We start from the raw sequence: 15,234 nt of genomic DNA on the forward strand, positions 1-15,234 counted from the left end.
AATTCTTGATCTCCTGGAGGCTCCATTTCAAGCTTATTAAAAAACATTTATAAATTTGTTTAGATCCTAGATTTGCCTAATTTTCACAGCAATGTCTCAACTCTTATCACTACAGAATCTAGTGCAGCTTAGATGACCCTTGCCTCACTTTAACAAAAACTTCAAATTAGTATCAATCGATCATCCTGTTTAGCCACACCTTACTCCAGAAAGCTATCACTGTAATAACATGATTTTTGGTGACAAATAGATTGTTATAAGATTTTTCCTAGAGTCAAAATGAATCAATGTTCTTCAAGTTTTTATCATTACCAGTTTCAAGTCTTCAGGCTTAGCATTTAAATAACGGGTAAAACATCTCAAAATAGCTGTGCTTCAGAGTGAAAGCAATTTCTCACTGCAAAATACTGAGTCATCTAAGCCAACACTGGGAGTTTTTTTACATGTTTTAATAAAGCTAAAACTGCTGGTCAAGAGAGCAGTGTATTCACCTATACATCCTACAAACCATTTTTGGAACCTTCCCCTAGGATGAGATATAAAACCATCAGTCTCTGTTCTGTCAGTGTTGGTCATGTTCTTCACCGTAAGTATCCAATACCCAAGCTGAAAGCCCTGAACTTGCTGGGTTTGACTCTTCTGAACTGTGCAACTTTCATGCATTTTTGTCAGCATTTTGTTACCTATGCAAAACTAAATAACCAGATATTCAAAGAGAAGACCTAAATTCAGGTATGCCTGAATTAACCTGTCTGGTTATCACCACAATTACCTGATAGAGTCATTCTGGTTTGTAACCACCAAGTACTACAGATATAAGAACAGAAACATCAAATGGAAGAATCTAGCAGAGACAGTTACATGGTCAGATGACTACTGAACTATGCTGAAAAAAGTATTTAAATACATATACTTTTTCCTTGAACAACTTCCAAAAATATGAAAACAGCAAAAGATTATTTAAATAGGAGAAACTTCAAGATTGGATAGAGATCACAAAGCCTTTTAGTATTTCCCATCTCACTTCTTCCAAAAACTTTGCAAGTTAACACAAATGTTCTCCTTTTTAAGGTATGCACTTTACTAGAAAACTTAAAAACTTGCTGTAACCTACTTAATACTTGCACTACAATTCTAACTTTAAAAAAATGTATTTAGAGAAGGTTAAAAGTACCTTATTTTCAGCTTTGTATAGCTATTTAAAAGGAACAATCATTCAGTACAGAAGTAAATATAATCCTCTAGTTATTTGTATGTAATTATTACTAATTTGTAGCCTTACATATCAAGAGTTCTCCTCCTCCCACAAATTCTTGAAAATTATTTCACTTTCTTTCCCCAGAAAAAAAACACACCGATTCTTAAAAACCTCCTCATATTAGCCATACACTGTATTGGGTCATTCATGAAATTATTGTATTGGATCAAGGGACGAGCATATCAGCAGATGGGAATGTAGCTACTTACATCCATTCCAAATAAAATGCTCCTGTTTGTCTTTGAGCACGTAACTTGGCTTGTTGATATACCTCTGATGTCTCTGGTTGGCAAAGACCCAGCTGTATAATGTCGGGAAATGGTTTCCGTCCAAGAAGGTGCCCATTTAAAGACAGAAATTCCTGGAAGTTCTCACGTACTGTGCTATCCTATGTACAGAGCAGAAAATATTTGATAACATAGAAAGTAGATTTATTTCCTAAGTGCTCTTTGCATTTTTTTTTCTATACAGCTAATATTCTTACAGAAGCATTTAGTTCTATTTTTATATTATATTTAGGTCTATTAGCAAGTACATAGGATACACTGAAAAAATTCATTATCCTATTCAGGAAAGCATATAATCCTTACTTTTCAAATAAAGGATATTGACAACAGTGATTTATTTAATAAGCACTCAATGTGAAGTATCAGAGAGACTATTCCAAGTGACCAACAAAATTCTACACCTCCTCAAAACCAGAGTACCATACGTACCCACCATTAAGTTATTGTTCTTCACCTTAGTTATTGAGTTCTATCTATCATCAATTACTTGTGCACACACAGAAGTTTCAACTAAAACTAAAAATTAAATTTTCTTCATTTTTCTGTTCTCCAAGTTAAACTTTAACTTAGTGCCATTTTTATATTTCAGGTTTTTAAGCTTTCTAGATATCTCCCATATAGATATATACACATTCAACAAAATGCACTTAAACATGGAAAAATATATTTGGAACAGACTGATCATTTACCTTTTAGTATCATACCTTTTGATCCAGGACTGAACTATATTCTACGTATTCATGAATCAGATGAGCAGGCCCTACCAATTCTGTTTTAGCTTTAATCCAATCTAGAGAAAACATAAGATCACAGAGTTCCTACAAGAAACACAAATTCAAGTTCAGAGCATGAGTTCCACAACAGAATCTACTTGAGGGGAAAAAGAAAAGCACAGGAAATAAAATAGGTATTTCATATGCTTGGGTACAATTGTCTCCAGTTAAAAATTTAGGCAATTTCCTGTTTCCTGCATCTTAAACGGGTACGAAAATTCTGGGTATAGAAGGCTAAACTTGTTATTTTAATGCAAAGACTGCTCTTTGATACAGCTAGTCAGAGAATGGATGGGGGTACAAAGCAAATCCTGACTTTTGTAGCACACAAGACCTGGTTTAAGATACAACTCTGAAAAAGCTGCTTCTAGTCCAGTCTAGCAAGGACCACGCTGCTAATAGTGATCTCTGTTGGTCTTCCTAACAGATCCTGAGTTTGAATGAAAGCAAAAAGTCTCTTACAGTTGCATATAACTTGAAAATGTAAAAGCTACTTAAGAGGCTGTCAGAAACAGCAAACAGAATTATTAGGATAGACTATTTCGGTCAGAAGGGTCCTACAATGATTATCTAATCCAACTGTCTCACCAATTCAGGGCTGATCAAGCTAAAGCATGTTATTAAGGGCACAGTCAAAATGCCTCAAACACTGATTGGCTTGAGCCATCAAACACCTCTCTAGAAAGCCTGTTCCAGTGTTTGACCACTCTTTTGGTACAGAAATGCTTCCTCATGTCCAGTCTGAACCTCTCCTGCTGCACCTTTGCACTGTGCCCATGCGTCCTGTCCCTGGATACCTTGGAGAAGAGATCAGCACCTGCCAGCACTTCCCCTCCCCAGGAAGCTGTAGAGAGAAATTAGGTCATCACTCAGCCTCCTTTTCTCCAAACTAGATGAGCCCAAAGTCCTTAGTTGCTCCTTACAGGACATTCCTTCCAGCCTTTCCACTAGTTTTGTTGCCTTTCTCTAGATGCATTCAAGTACTTTCACATCCTTGTTAAATTGTGAGGCTCAGAACTGCACACAGTGCTTAAGGTGAGGCCGCACCAGTGCTGAATACAGCAGGATAATCACGTCTTTTGACTGGCTGGCTCTGCTGTGTTTGATGCCCCCCAGATGTGGGTTGCCCTCCTGGCTGCCAGGGCACACATACTGCTGACTGATACAGACCCTGCTGTCAAACAGCACCCCCAGATCCCTTTCCGCAGGGCTGCTCTCCAGTCACTCTCTCCCAATTTCTACTTGTGCCCAGCATTATTCCATTCTAGATGCAGAAGCCAGCAATGGGACATGCTAAATTTCATCCCATTAGTCACTGCCCAATGCTCCAGTCTACCTAGATCCTTCTGCAAGGCCTCTTGTCCCTCAAGACAGTCGACAGCACCTCTCAGTTTGGTACCACCAGCAAACTTACTAATGGTGCACTCAACTCCTGCATCCAGATCATTGATAAATATATTGAACAGAACTGGCCCTAGAATTGATCCCCCAAGAACACCGCTGGTGACTGGTCACCAGCTGGACGTAGCCCCATTTATTACAACCGTTTAAGTCCTGCCCTTCAGCCAATTCTTCACACAGCACGCCATGTACCTGGTCATCTTGCAGTTGGACAACTTGTCCAGTAAAAGGATGCTGTGAGGGACAGCATCCAAAGCCTTACTAAAAACCAGAAAAACTACATCCACTGCTTTCCCTTCATCCACTAGGCAGGTGACCTTATCACAGAATGATACCAAATTAATTAAACAGGACTTTCCCTGTGTGAACTGTGCCAGATGGCAGCATCACTCTTTAAATGCCTTTCAACCCTACCCAGTATAATCTTCTCTACAATTTTTACAGGAACTGAGGTTAGGCCACCAGGTCTGTAGTTCCCTGGGTCTTCCCTCGCACCCTTCTTATAAAGTAGAAAAACATTTATGAGCTTCCAGTCAGCAGGGACCTCCTCAGATCCCCAAAACCCTTAGCAGATGATTGAGAGGGGTCCTGCCATAACATCCACTAGCTCCTTCAGTGCTCTGGGATGAATCTCATCAGGCCCCATGGATGTGTGAACATTCAGCTGATATGTCATGTCCCTTACAATTTCAGTGCCCACAAATGCAAAGTCTCTTTTCTCACACTCGTGGTCCTTCAACTCAGGGGACCAGGCAGCCCAAGGTCCGTCAGTATTATTAAACACTGAGACAAAAATAGCATTGACCATCTCTGCTTTTTCTTCATCCCTATTATTCAGATGGCCATCTCCAACAAATAACAGTTCAATAAAGTCTTTAGATTTCCCCTTGCTATTAATGTACTCAAAAAAAAGCCCTTCTTGTTAAAAAAACCATACTTGCTAGGATCAGAAAAACTGTTTAGAGATAACACTGCACAGGCTCAAAGTATATTCTAATTTAAAATCAGTAAATACCATAAGAATTAAAAGTTTATCACAGTTAAACAAAGAAAAATAATACCTCCCAACTTTATTAGCCTTCCAACAAATGAAATCTTGTCTTAATAAGGAGAAGTAAGTAATACTAAGAGTGTAAACTCTGGGAAGCACAGAGTCATAGCGAGAAAGGCTAAAGAACTCTGAGAAGCTAATTCTACAAAATGTAAAAAGGCTAATAATAAAAGCATTTTTCCAACACATTTAAATTAAAGACATTGAGATAATGAAATAAGAATGATTAAAAAAACCCACAAAAACTAGACCTGCAGTCCACACTAATTCTGAAAGTTCCTATAGGTATACAAAGTATATTTTATATAAGTCAGATGAACCATCTCAAAAGATGTTCAACTGAAAGAGTTTAAGTACATGCGAAATGAGGCAATTAGTAACCAGGACCGATTGCCATGCAAGGCAAGAATTCTTAAGACATTATGTGAAAGTATTGAAATATTAATCTTGCTGCATAATTTGTGTCTTATACTAGCTTGGTACCTAAAGAACAGTAGATGGCAAAAATTACAGCAATTTTTTAAAGGCACCAAGGCAATCCTGGGAACAAGAGGTTTGCCCATCTAACTCTTGCTAGATTCTTTATGGCTGTTGAAAACTGGTAATAGAGAGAATGAACTTTTACACATAAATCAGTATGACATCAGAGGAAAAAACTAACAAGAATTACATAGAAAGAAGTAACTACTCCAATTGAATTCTCTGAAGAAATCAATTTACTTGCATTATCACACATTAAAGAAAGACTGAATTTTCAAAAAAGTTTAGAGAAGAATTCCTATCAAAGCTTCTCCAAATGGAAAACAAAAACATGAGCTATTATGATACAAAACAAGAAATCTTCTCAAGAACTGGGTGAAAAGACAAGACACAAAGGGTAAAAATAAAGTAACTTTCATAACAGACAAGCGATTATCAGTGGCCTCCCTAAAGGACGCTATGTTGAGTGCTTACCTATTCGCACAAAAGCCTGGGAGAAAAGAGATTCAAGTAGGAAAAACCCTGGGGGGAAAGGCAGGGGTAAGGGTGGGCTGAGAAACAGAGGACACTACTCAGAACTCACCTTCTGCATGTTGGCACCAGTCATGTGATACGCTAGAAAGTTATACCAGTACATGCAATCCTCTTGCGAAGGAACGGGTGTATCAAGTTTGTAATATTTCTTGTACTGATTTACTATGTTTTTATGTAGCTCCTGCAATATGAATCAAAACACACTTTCAGTTAATACTATACCAAGGTATGGACTGGTTTCAGCATTGAGGAATTATGTTATTTATATATATGTGTATATATATATAACCAAGGATTATTATTATTATTCCTCAACTGTAATACATCAACAAATGAAATTAGAAAAGCTTATCTTCCAAATTGTACACTTAACCTAATTTATTGCTCACAACTTCTCCAGAAACATTCTCTGGATATTAAAAGACAGAAGAGCAAGTTGTGTTAACCTTTCTTCTTAGGCTGAGAACAGCTACCAAGTTACTCTTTGCATTAAACGTGGGTGGCCAACAAAAAAGACCCTTACATATGTAGATCTAAAGCAAGCCTCAAAACTTGCCTTTTCTTCATATCTACTCATTTTGCCCTGTTGTTCAGAACTCATAAATTTATTTGGCCCAACTTATAGGTCCTTTCCCTCCAAGTATTGCCTTAAATTGAAAAAAAAATGAGTAAAAAGCATTTCTCCATATTAAAGAAGAAACTTCCTAATCTGGTAGGGTCTTGATGCCTTGATCATCAGATGGAACATTCCATCTCCTGCTGGAAATGTCTTTGAGAGAGAAAGAATGGAGTTTAGTTTCTTAGCTCAAGATGGAACCATCATGAAAACCCTCCACAGTTTCAAGTTGAAAAATAAATGTTTTTAATTAGTCGCCATTAAATTTAACTGCATTCTATGAAGCTTTGCTGGATACTGCTTAACAAGGGAACATTTTCTGAAGAATGCCCAGCTATGGAGAGTAAAGTTAGAAGTAGATTAGTCAATACCCTACCTGAAGCTGGTTGCGATTCTTCTCTGTAAGAAAGTCAAGTTGAAGATCATGCAAATAATAATGGAATGACTTCCCATTACGATCACAGAACAATAGTGATTTGTTAACAAATTCCTGAAGAATATCTTCAACTTCTTCAGTTTCCATATCCCAAAGAATACAGAGCACCTAAAATAGATACATGAAGACAGAAAAGAATCAGAACTAAGGGGTAATATGACTTGTATGAATACTGTAAAAACGCTACCAATTAACTGACAAAACACACACTAACAAATATAAACACATTACAAATGGTAATAAATTAGCAAGTTACCAAATTTTCCAGCCTATAGGATGGATAACACAAGTTTTTGTGTTTGCCTATTTGTGATGATTTATGGTGATCACCTTTTTCTTAAAAGAGCCAAATTTCACGTAACAGTTTTAAACCTCCAGGGAGCTCAGTTACAGTCTAATTAAAGAGCTATATATGGAATGCACATTAAACTAACTTTATGAACACATTTATTCAGTTACGATTTTTTTAGTTTCACTACTGACAATGAAAGTCACGATACAAAAATGAACCTGACCTACCCAACCCAGCAATTACTATTAAGTTATAACCAACATAAGTTACACACAACATTTTTAAGTTTTATGAATTCTTCCAAGTTATTGCTTGTATCTCACTAAAAGTGATCAGATTTCTGCAGTGCTGTCATTACCTTAGTAGGTACTCTAACATCTTTTGGGAGGATAGAGAGGTCTTTATAGTAGTCTTTATAATTGTCATTCAGTTGCTCAACACTTATGGACATTGCTTCATCAAGAGCTTCATAATCATAAGAAGAAGATTTTCTTATTCTTTTGAACTGCTTATTCTGCAGCTGTTTGAGATAGTAGTCCCAGCGACTAGGGAAGTCTCGTAATAATGCTCCTATCAAGGATATCACAAGAGGAGAACCTGAAAGAAAAGATTAATTTAATCTTAGAGGTTTTCAAGGAACACAATCCAAGAGTTCAGTCAAGCAGTTGAATAAATCAGGTAATTTTCCTAATACATTGATTAAATTATTGAGGTGTGGAGAAAAGACAAAGAAAACATATCATCCATGTAGACATCTGCAAACTCACCAAATTTAAGTGTAACAGGGGGGTGGAAGGGGAAGATATGTTGAAGAAAACTTTGAAATTCAACATGAGAAATTCTGTTTAGTTTTGTTTGGTTTTTTTTCTTAAAAAAAGAGCATTTAACAAACACCTGTGTTTTACTTAAGGTGTACAGTATTAAAGAACGTTCCCTCCTCTATCTTTAAGTCGAAACCTCAAAGAAAAAAATACATTTAGTGGTAAACGGTATGCTAAAGAGTGACAAGTATACCTTTGCATTCTCTTACAAGGCAGTTAGCTTGTTCTGGCAGTTCTGATATTTTCGTATTCACAAATAGCGATAAAATCTCCAGTCCTTTCTCATGTGCTAGTCCACTTTCCACATGAACCTCATATTTCTTGCCTAGACATAGAAACAGGGAAAAAAATTAAAAGAATGTAAAAAGTCCTATGGAAACAGAGAGTACTTTCCAAGCAAAATCTAGAGCAAAGGGCCTGGCTTAGAATTTTTTGCATAGTATTTTAGATGCTTTGTACTAAGGAGAGTATAAATTCTATAAGAATTCTTGTAAGAATCAAGTTTGCATTAGAGAGACAAAAAAATTAGACTATAATCTAATAATTACAAATGCATTACGGACACATTGTACCCGTAACTGCTTAACAGCGTAGAGATAATCAGCCTAACAGCAGCAGCATCACTGAGGTTCATCTACCCTGTAGAGAATCATTGCACTCTTCAACATAGACATATAACTTTCAAGTTAACATATAACATTTCATGAAGAGCATAAAGTCTGACAGAGAAAAATTCTAAAACTTTGCCACTTGTGCACAAGTTAGACACAGATTCTATCAGGTTCTTTTAAAAGTTCACAAGAACAATTTGCATAAATACACACAGTCTGTGCTGCAGGAGAGAAACATGTTCCTTACCAGACACAGCATCTGTTACGCTCCTGTCTCTGCTGGTGATGAGAACCTGGCATTGATTATCAAATGCTTTTAATACCCAGGAATCCCAAATGTCATCCAGGATCAAAAGAGATCTAGTGAAAGAAGAAATATTGCAGATTTCAGATCAACTGTTAGTGCTAAAATACAGCATTGCATTTTAACAATGAAAAAACATTTTCAGAATTTACAATGTATTGCTGCATAATTTTTTTATATAAATATGTAAAATATCTGAAGAGGGCACTAAACAGTTTGCAAGAAAGCAGAATGCAAGTATCTCCAAAACCCAAAAGTTTTTACCCTTTATTGCTTTATAGGTACAACTGAAACATAAACAACAAAGTTTTGAGAAATATTTCCATTAGTAGATACCATGGAAAACAAATATTTACTCTGTTTTTCAAGTCATAAGATACTATAAATTAAGAAAAAAGTTGTATAGGACTAGATAACAACTCTGTTTGACACAGACTAGTGAAAAGCTTTGTGGGAGAAACCACTTCAGTGTCTTTTTGATTCATTCTATGTACCAAATGAGAACACTGACAGTTAGAGCGATTCTTATTTCCAACTGTTTGTTCTCAACCTTTGTTATTCAACAACTAATATTTTTTCAAGTCAATGCAACTCCTGGACTGCTGGTTAACATATTTTGTTAGCAGAAGCCTTATTAGCCTACTACACATATTCATATTCAGGACAAGCCTACAATGTGTCCCTTCAGTTATCCCATTGAAAAAAAACCAAACATCTAAACAGGGGCAGAGTTGTACTATGTATGTTATATATCTGCCTCTAGCATCTATTTACCCTTCAGCTTTTGTACACTTATCTGAACCTACTTATTCTCTTATCATATGCAAGTCCGTAATTTTGGAAACTTTAACTAGAACCTCCACACAAGAATTAAAATTCTAGAAGTATTGTTAGCTTCATCTTTAATAACACTTCCTAATTATCTACAGTAGAACAGAAAAAAGGAAAGCAAAAATTCAAAAAGTTAGGAAGTTGGTTTAAAAAAAAAAAAAATACACACTGTAAAGACATGTTAGCACAAAAGACACCTTGGAGGATTAGACCAAAGTTACTCTGTGAAGTTTTATCAGCTAAAAGAATAGTGTTTCATTTTACTGACATCACCTGGCATATTTGCGTAGCATGAGCAATCGAAGACGATCTTTCGCCTCCTCGATGTTAAGTGGTGGCCTTTGTGAAAGAGTAGAGTCATGTTCTAATCTACTGCAGAGATTCTGAAGTTTAATTAGGAGCCCTGCTTTATCCTGTTTTCCAACAGAGATCCAGTGAACTCCTCCTGGAAAGTAATCTAACAAAAATACCAATATTAATTATGCTATACATTTAAAATCTGAAATATTTAATAGAAGCTTACAATAGCAATCAGTAATCCAATTTCAATTAAAATATAAAACTCTAAAGTCTATTGCAAGTAAACCTTGCAAGTCTACCATTAGCACAGAAGGATGGTTCTACAACTACTTTTCAAAGGAACAGGCTCCGTAGGGTGAGTTCCCACAGAGAGTTCACACTGCCACTGATGCTGCCATCCCTCTCCTCTAGAGGCCTTCCTGCCTGTCCCATGAAAACCTCTTCTCTGTCCATCTTCCAGCTGGTCTGACTTCATATTTACTTTGTTCACCCTGTACTACTGCAGGAGTTCACAGTCTGGGATATGAAAATTATCACAAAACAGTGAACAAGAAGGCATCTAGAAGAGCCAGGTGCAGCAAAGGATGCTGTAGTTTCCATCCCTACGTCATGTTTTCAAATTCCAGAGTCCTACTTTCATCTCCAAGTGTCACATGCAGGGGAAACAAATTAAAATCATTAAATGGTTTCATTTATGATCTGCTTTAAGATAAAGTGATACTAGTGTAACCACCCCACAAATGCCTGCCATTATTAAAAGGTATGCAAAAGTTAGAGCAGGGATTTTTAAACTCACATAGCAAAACGAAGAATCTGAGGACTTGACAAGAAATGCTCAAAAGGAATATAAACTAAATATGGTTATTTTGCACTAACAGAAATAACAATTTCAAGTTAATTAAGGACGTATCTAGTCTCCTAAACTAAAGCAGATTCCAATGTGAAAAGCTACTCAGAATCTTTTCCCATACATTAGTAAAATATTAGTGGTCCTAGAGCACTAAATGGTCATGAACGCTGTAAGTTGCAAGCAACTATTTCTGAAGGGACCTAAGGAATTCAGAAAGCTACATGTTAAGTTACTTTCAAGATGACATCGGATACTTTACCATACGTGTCATATACCTGTAGTAATTTTTATAAAAATATAGATGTTTTTCTAAAAGTACCTTTCAAGAGCTGATGATCCCGTAAAGCTTCTGCTGTTAAAACAGTCTTCCCACAACCTGCCATTCCATAAACTGTGACCCAACCTGGATCATTTCCCAAGCAGTACAATTTCTGTTTAATAGCATCTACCAGTTTTGGCCGAGTGACAAACACAACTGGTCTCTGTGGCACACCTCCTTCGCAGAGAATCATCCTAACTAAAAACAAGAAACATGAAAATAAAAAGTAATTTCTAAATGTGATGCCTCTTCAAACCAAACAACTCCCCACCCCAGGTAACAGTGGGCTCCCTTCCAAAACTTACGCCCCATAGAAATGCTGTAAAACCTACTGCACTCACAACATCAAATACTGAAAAACCACTGCTTTTTGGAAATGAATTACTTAAATGGTAACTAGCTTCCCGCCTAAAATAGCATCCGAATTCATCATTACATTTTCTGCAAAATAGTTACATCAATCCCTAGAAGTGAAAAGATAATTAGCAGCTCCAGTAGAATCTGTGGCAAACACAGGAGCTCAACATTCCTATGCCCAACTGTCAAGTAAGTTCCTAAGCCAGAAGTTACTGCCTTATGGATGCAGCAGAAAAGCAAACATGCTGTGTAAGGCTTTTCCTTTGCAGTTAACAGCACAGCATTGTGGTCTGAGCAAGACTTCTTTGATTTAAGCTAAGATAGTACAATTTGCAACAAAGCTGGTAAAGCAATGTGCACTTTATCAGTCCACTGCTGGTCACAAAGTGGCCATGTGCAATGCCAAATTATACTGGTAAGCTCTGGGAAATCTTACTCAGGTAATCAAACTTCCACATGCCTATGACACTTCTTAAAATGTAGAGTGGCAATAAGTATGACATTTCGTCATATGCAGTTAGAAGGTTATTCCCATTAGATACTATTGAATTATTTCATGTCAGTCAAAGATGATACTGATAACAACGTAGGTAAAAGTTAGGAACTCATGTTGGGTAATTAAAAGGTCTAGTGGAGAGAATTAAGCAAGCTAATAATGAGATCAACTACTGGAATGCAGGCAGAGAGACTGCAGATTGCTCTTCAAGAGAAAAGTCAGAATTTCGGAGGCTACAACTTCTTTTATGTTAGATTCAGCTTATTTAATATATACAATTAAAAGTCTTTTTTTGACATAGAACAAAAATGCTGTAATTTAGAGAAAACTGAGCGACCTTCAGGTTTGCTGTCTTCTCAAAAACACATTATTAAATATGAACATTTTCAAGATGACCTATGAAAGTCACAATTGTTTTAATTCTCCTGCCATATTAAATACATGACATATAGATATACTGACTACTACACTACCAAAACAAGTGAATGCACCATCTACTCCTTTTTCATTGGAACAAGTACTACAGATAGTCACTTAGCAAGGAATAAAAAATGTGACTTGTCTTTGCCTTCAAGCACAGAGACTGCCTTAGTTATACTGACCATCTGAAGTCATTCCATCCATTGAAGTCTTCCCATTATCAGAGGAGATGGCAGGGATGCCGTCCTGAAGAAGCTCAGCAAGATCTCTGTACCCTTCATGAAGCAGTGCATTATAAAAGGATCTATATGAATTATTATCTTTTGTAAGAATAATGTTTATTAGCATAGCTGCTTGCTCCTTCTGTGTATTCTAGAAAAAAACATTAAAAGAGATGTTATACAAAACTAAGAGACTTCGGAAATCATCTGATCTATCACTCTGTCGGTAACAGACTGTTTATGGTTACAGAACTAGCCTTCAACTTGACCAAGCCCTTAACTTTATAAAGTGCAATAAAATCTGCACGTTACACATATACTAAAGAATTTGCTGAATCCAGGAATGAGATAGACAGAAATTATTATTTTCAAAAAGGATGATAAAACATCTGAGTAGACTAGGAAGATAAATAACAGCAAGAGATGATTCTACCTGTTGCTTCACTCTCTCCTCCTCCTCTAATGTTAGTACTTCATCAGAAATCATACAATCCATAATATAAGAGGTCTTGATGTCTTTTTCCAAGGCTTGGCGATTCTTAAGTAAATAATTTCTACTTCTGACATCCATCTTTCTTTAGTGTGAAAAAGAGGAGAGGAAAAAAAAAACAACACAGCAAAGTTGGAACCAGAACGTAACTTAAAAGTACAAGGAAAACATTTTAAAATAGCTTATGAATTTTGAAGTCAAAAAAGTAGCAGAGGAGCTACATCACTGGAAAATACAGTGAATCTTCAGGTAAGTTCATAGCACAAACTGCAGAAAGCTAAAAACTTAAGAGTTTGGTTTTTTTTGTTTTTTTTTTACTTTCTGTCTTTATAAAGAGACTTTCATACTACTGTTACAGGAATTTAATTATACTTCTAGTGACTCGCTAGTCTAGCTTAGCTGGACAGTACAGTAGCATCAAGAAAACACTGGAGAAACCTAACATCTTTCCTTTTTAACAGAGAAGAAATAGGCCTATTAATAGTTAAGTTGTAACAGATCACAAGCTACTGTGAATATGAATACTATTGTTGAAATATTACCTAGATGCCTTATGTTATTATATTTAATAAAAACACCCAGCTGAGCATTAATACTAATTCATCTGACTACAGTATTTTTCATTGCTCCACCTGGAGGAACATAAATAGCTATAAAAGAAATTCAATCTTTAATTATTAATTAGATCCACAGTAAAACTTTTGTGCTCACTACATGAGTGGAACCTTTCATTAAAAAGAAGATATGTACTGCTAATTCTTAAAAAAAAAAAAAAAAAAGAAAAATCTGAGCCCTTTTCCACGTTTCTATGAATTTATGCTTATGAACACTTGCAGAACTAAAGAATAATATTCTGGGCAAGCTTCTCATATACTAGAAACCTGCTAAATGTCTCCATGAAAAGGTCTTCTCCCCACCCACTACATCACTCAAATTTTTTAAGTCCTTGGATCATGCGACTGGGATAACAGGATGAGAAAGAAGTCTGGTCTCGCTGCTGGCAGCACTGGGCAGAACTGTGACAGAAATAAAATCCCTCTATACCAAATCCCATGAGATTAACTTGATGCTGCCTTCCACTTCGGGACTCTATACAAGCACACTTAAATCTTGACACACGATGGAAGTTGAAGCGCCCAACACTGCCAATGACTGAGAAATAACTTCCCTTGTCAGCATCCAATACACAACTATACATTTGTTTTTTTCCTCCACATCATAAAAAAAAAAATGCCTGAAGACAAAAGAAAGTGAAAACTGTTGTCTACCGTCTAAAGGTTTTTCAGTACTGACCAGCTGCTTTGGAGAGTCCCTAATGATGAAAACGCTCTCTCCGATCACACTGTTGAAAAACGACCAAAGGTTTCATAGGCAATTGCAGGTTCCTCCACAGGCAGGTGCCCAGAGAAGCGTTCACCTTCTCCTTCGTTCCTTGAAGAGAAGGAACTGCTGTACTGGCAGAATTTCCTATTTTCACTGAAAATTATGTGATTAGGAAAGTATTCCACCCTGTCTTTATGCCACCGCACCGCTTAGGAAAGGGGACATGAAAGCTCCCCAGGGGAAAAACGTCCAGGTTAAGTAATAATAACAATAATCAACCCACACGTGGAGTAAACACAAGGAAGCACCCGACAAAAACAAGCCACAAGCGCACAAAACAAAGGGTTACCTCACACCAGACGCGCCTCAGCGGAGCCGCCGCTACCAGCCGCAGGGAAGACGAAAGGGGAACCGGAGCGCTCAGACCCGTTAGCCCAAACCCCGCCGGGACCTCCGCACCTTCCCCCGAGGCGGGGGGACAACCGTCTCCGACGCAGACAGCTCCGGAGCCGCGGACTGGGGGCGGCCTCAGGGGCGCTGCTCCCTCGTCCTGTCCCGCCGACCTCACTCGGTCGGTCTCCGCCACAGCTGCTCAGCTGACGGGCGGCGCCGCGCCATCCGGAGCCGCCGGCATCAAGTTCTCACGTCGCCCTGAGAAGCAGACGCTACCCCGCGCCGGGGAAGCAGCGCGCCCCGAGCGCTTCCTCCTTCCGGGCCCGCCGCCCCCCCCGGCGGCAGCCCGGCCTCCGCCCGCCCCGCGCGG

At 37.6% G+C, this 15,234-nt stretch overlaps 1 protein-coding gene across 7 annotated transcripts in view; it reads right to left on the reverse strand.

Moving 5' to 3' along the window:
- The window catches only part of APAF1 (apoptotic peptidase activating factor 1), a 35,293-nt gene extending 20,105 nt beyond the window's left edge, over positions 1 to 15,188 (reverse strand). For 3 of the 7 annotated variants that reach the window (XR_013923589.1, XR_013923590.1, XM_080363519.1), the window contains exons 1-13: positions 14,821 to 15,188; positions 14,442 to 14,624; positions 13,092 to 13,233; positions 12,620 to 12,809; positions 11,165 to 11,362; positions 9,969 to 10,152; positions 8,808 to 8,920; positions 8,143 to 8,274; positions 7,487 to 7,725; positions 6,777 to 6,944; positions 5,834 to 5,965; positions 2,250 to 2,363; positions 1,468 to 1,646 (exon numbers count right to left, since the gene is read on the reverse strand). Coding sequence is in view for 5 of the 7 variants with exons in the window: in XM_080363519.1 (XP_080219645.1) it covers positions 1,468 to 1,646; positions 2,250 to 2,363; positions 5,834 to 5,965; positions 6,777 to 6,944; positions 7,487 to 7,725; positions 8,143 to 8,274; positions 8,808 to 8,920; positions 9,969 to 10,152; positions 11,165 to 11,362; positions 12,620 to 12,809; positions 13,092 to 13,229 (1,787 nt within the window). In the remaining 2 variants the exon portion in view is untranslated. Of the gene's footprint in view, positions 1 to 1,467; positions 1,647 to 2,234; positions 2,364 to 5,833; positions 5,966 to 6,776; positions 6,945 to 7,486; positions 7,726 to 8,142; positions 8,275 to 8,807; positions 8,921 to 9,968; positions 10,153 to 11,164; positions 11,363 to 12,619; positions 12,810 to 13,091; positions 13,234 to 14,441; positions 14,625 to 14,820 lie in introns of those variants that run through there. The other 4 variants (XM_080363521.1, XM_080363520.1, XM_080363523.1 and 1 more) reach the window with 4 other exon arrangements.
- Between the last annotated feature and the right edge of the window lie 46 nt (positions 15,189 to 15,234).

The sequence above is a fragment of the Nesoenas mayeri genome, assembly GCF_963082525.1.
Source record: "Nesoenas mayeri genome assembly, chromosome: 1".
In the NCBI taxonomy this organism is placed as follows: domain Eukaryota; kingdom Metazoa; phylum Chordata; class Aves; order Columbiformes; family Columbidae; genus Nesoenas; species Nesoenas mayeri.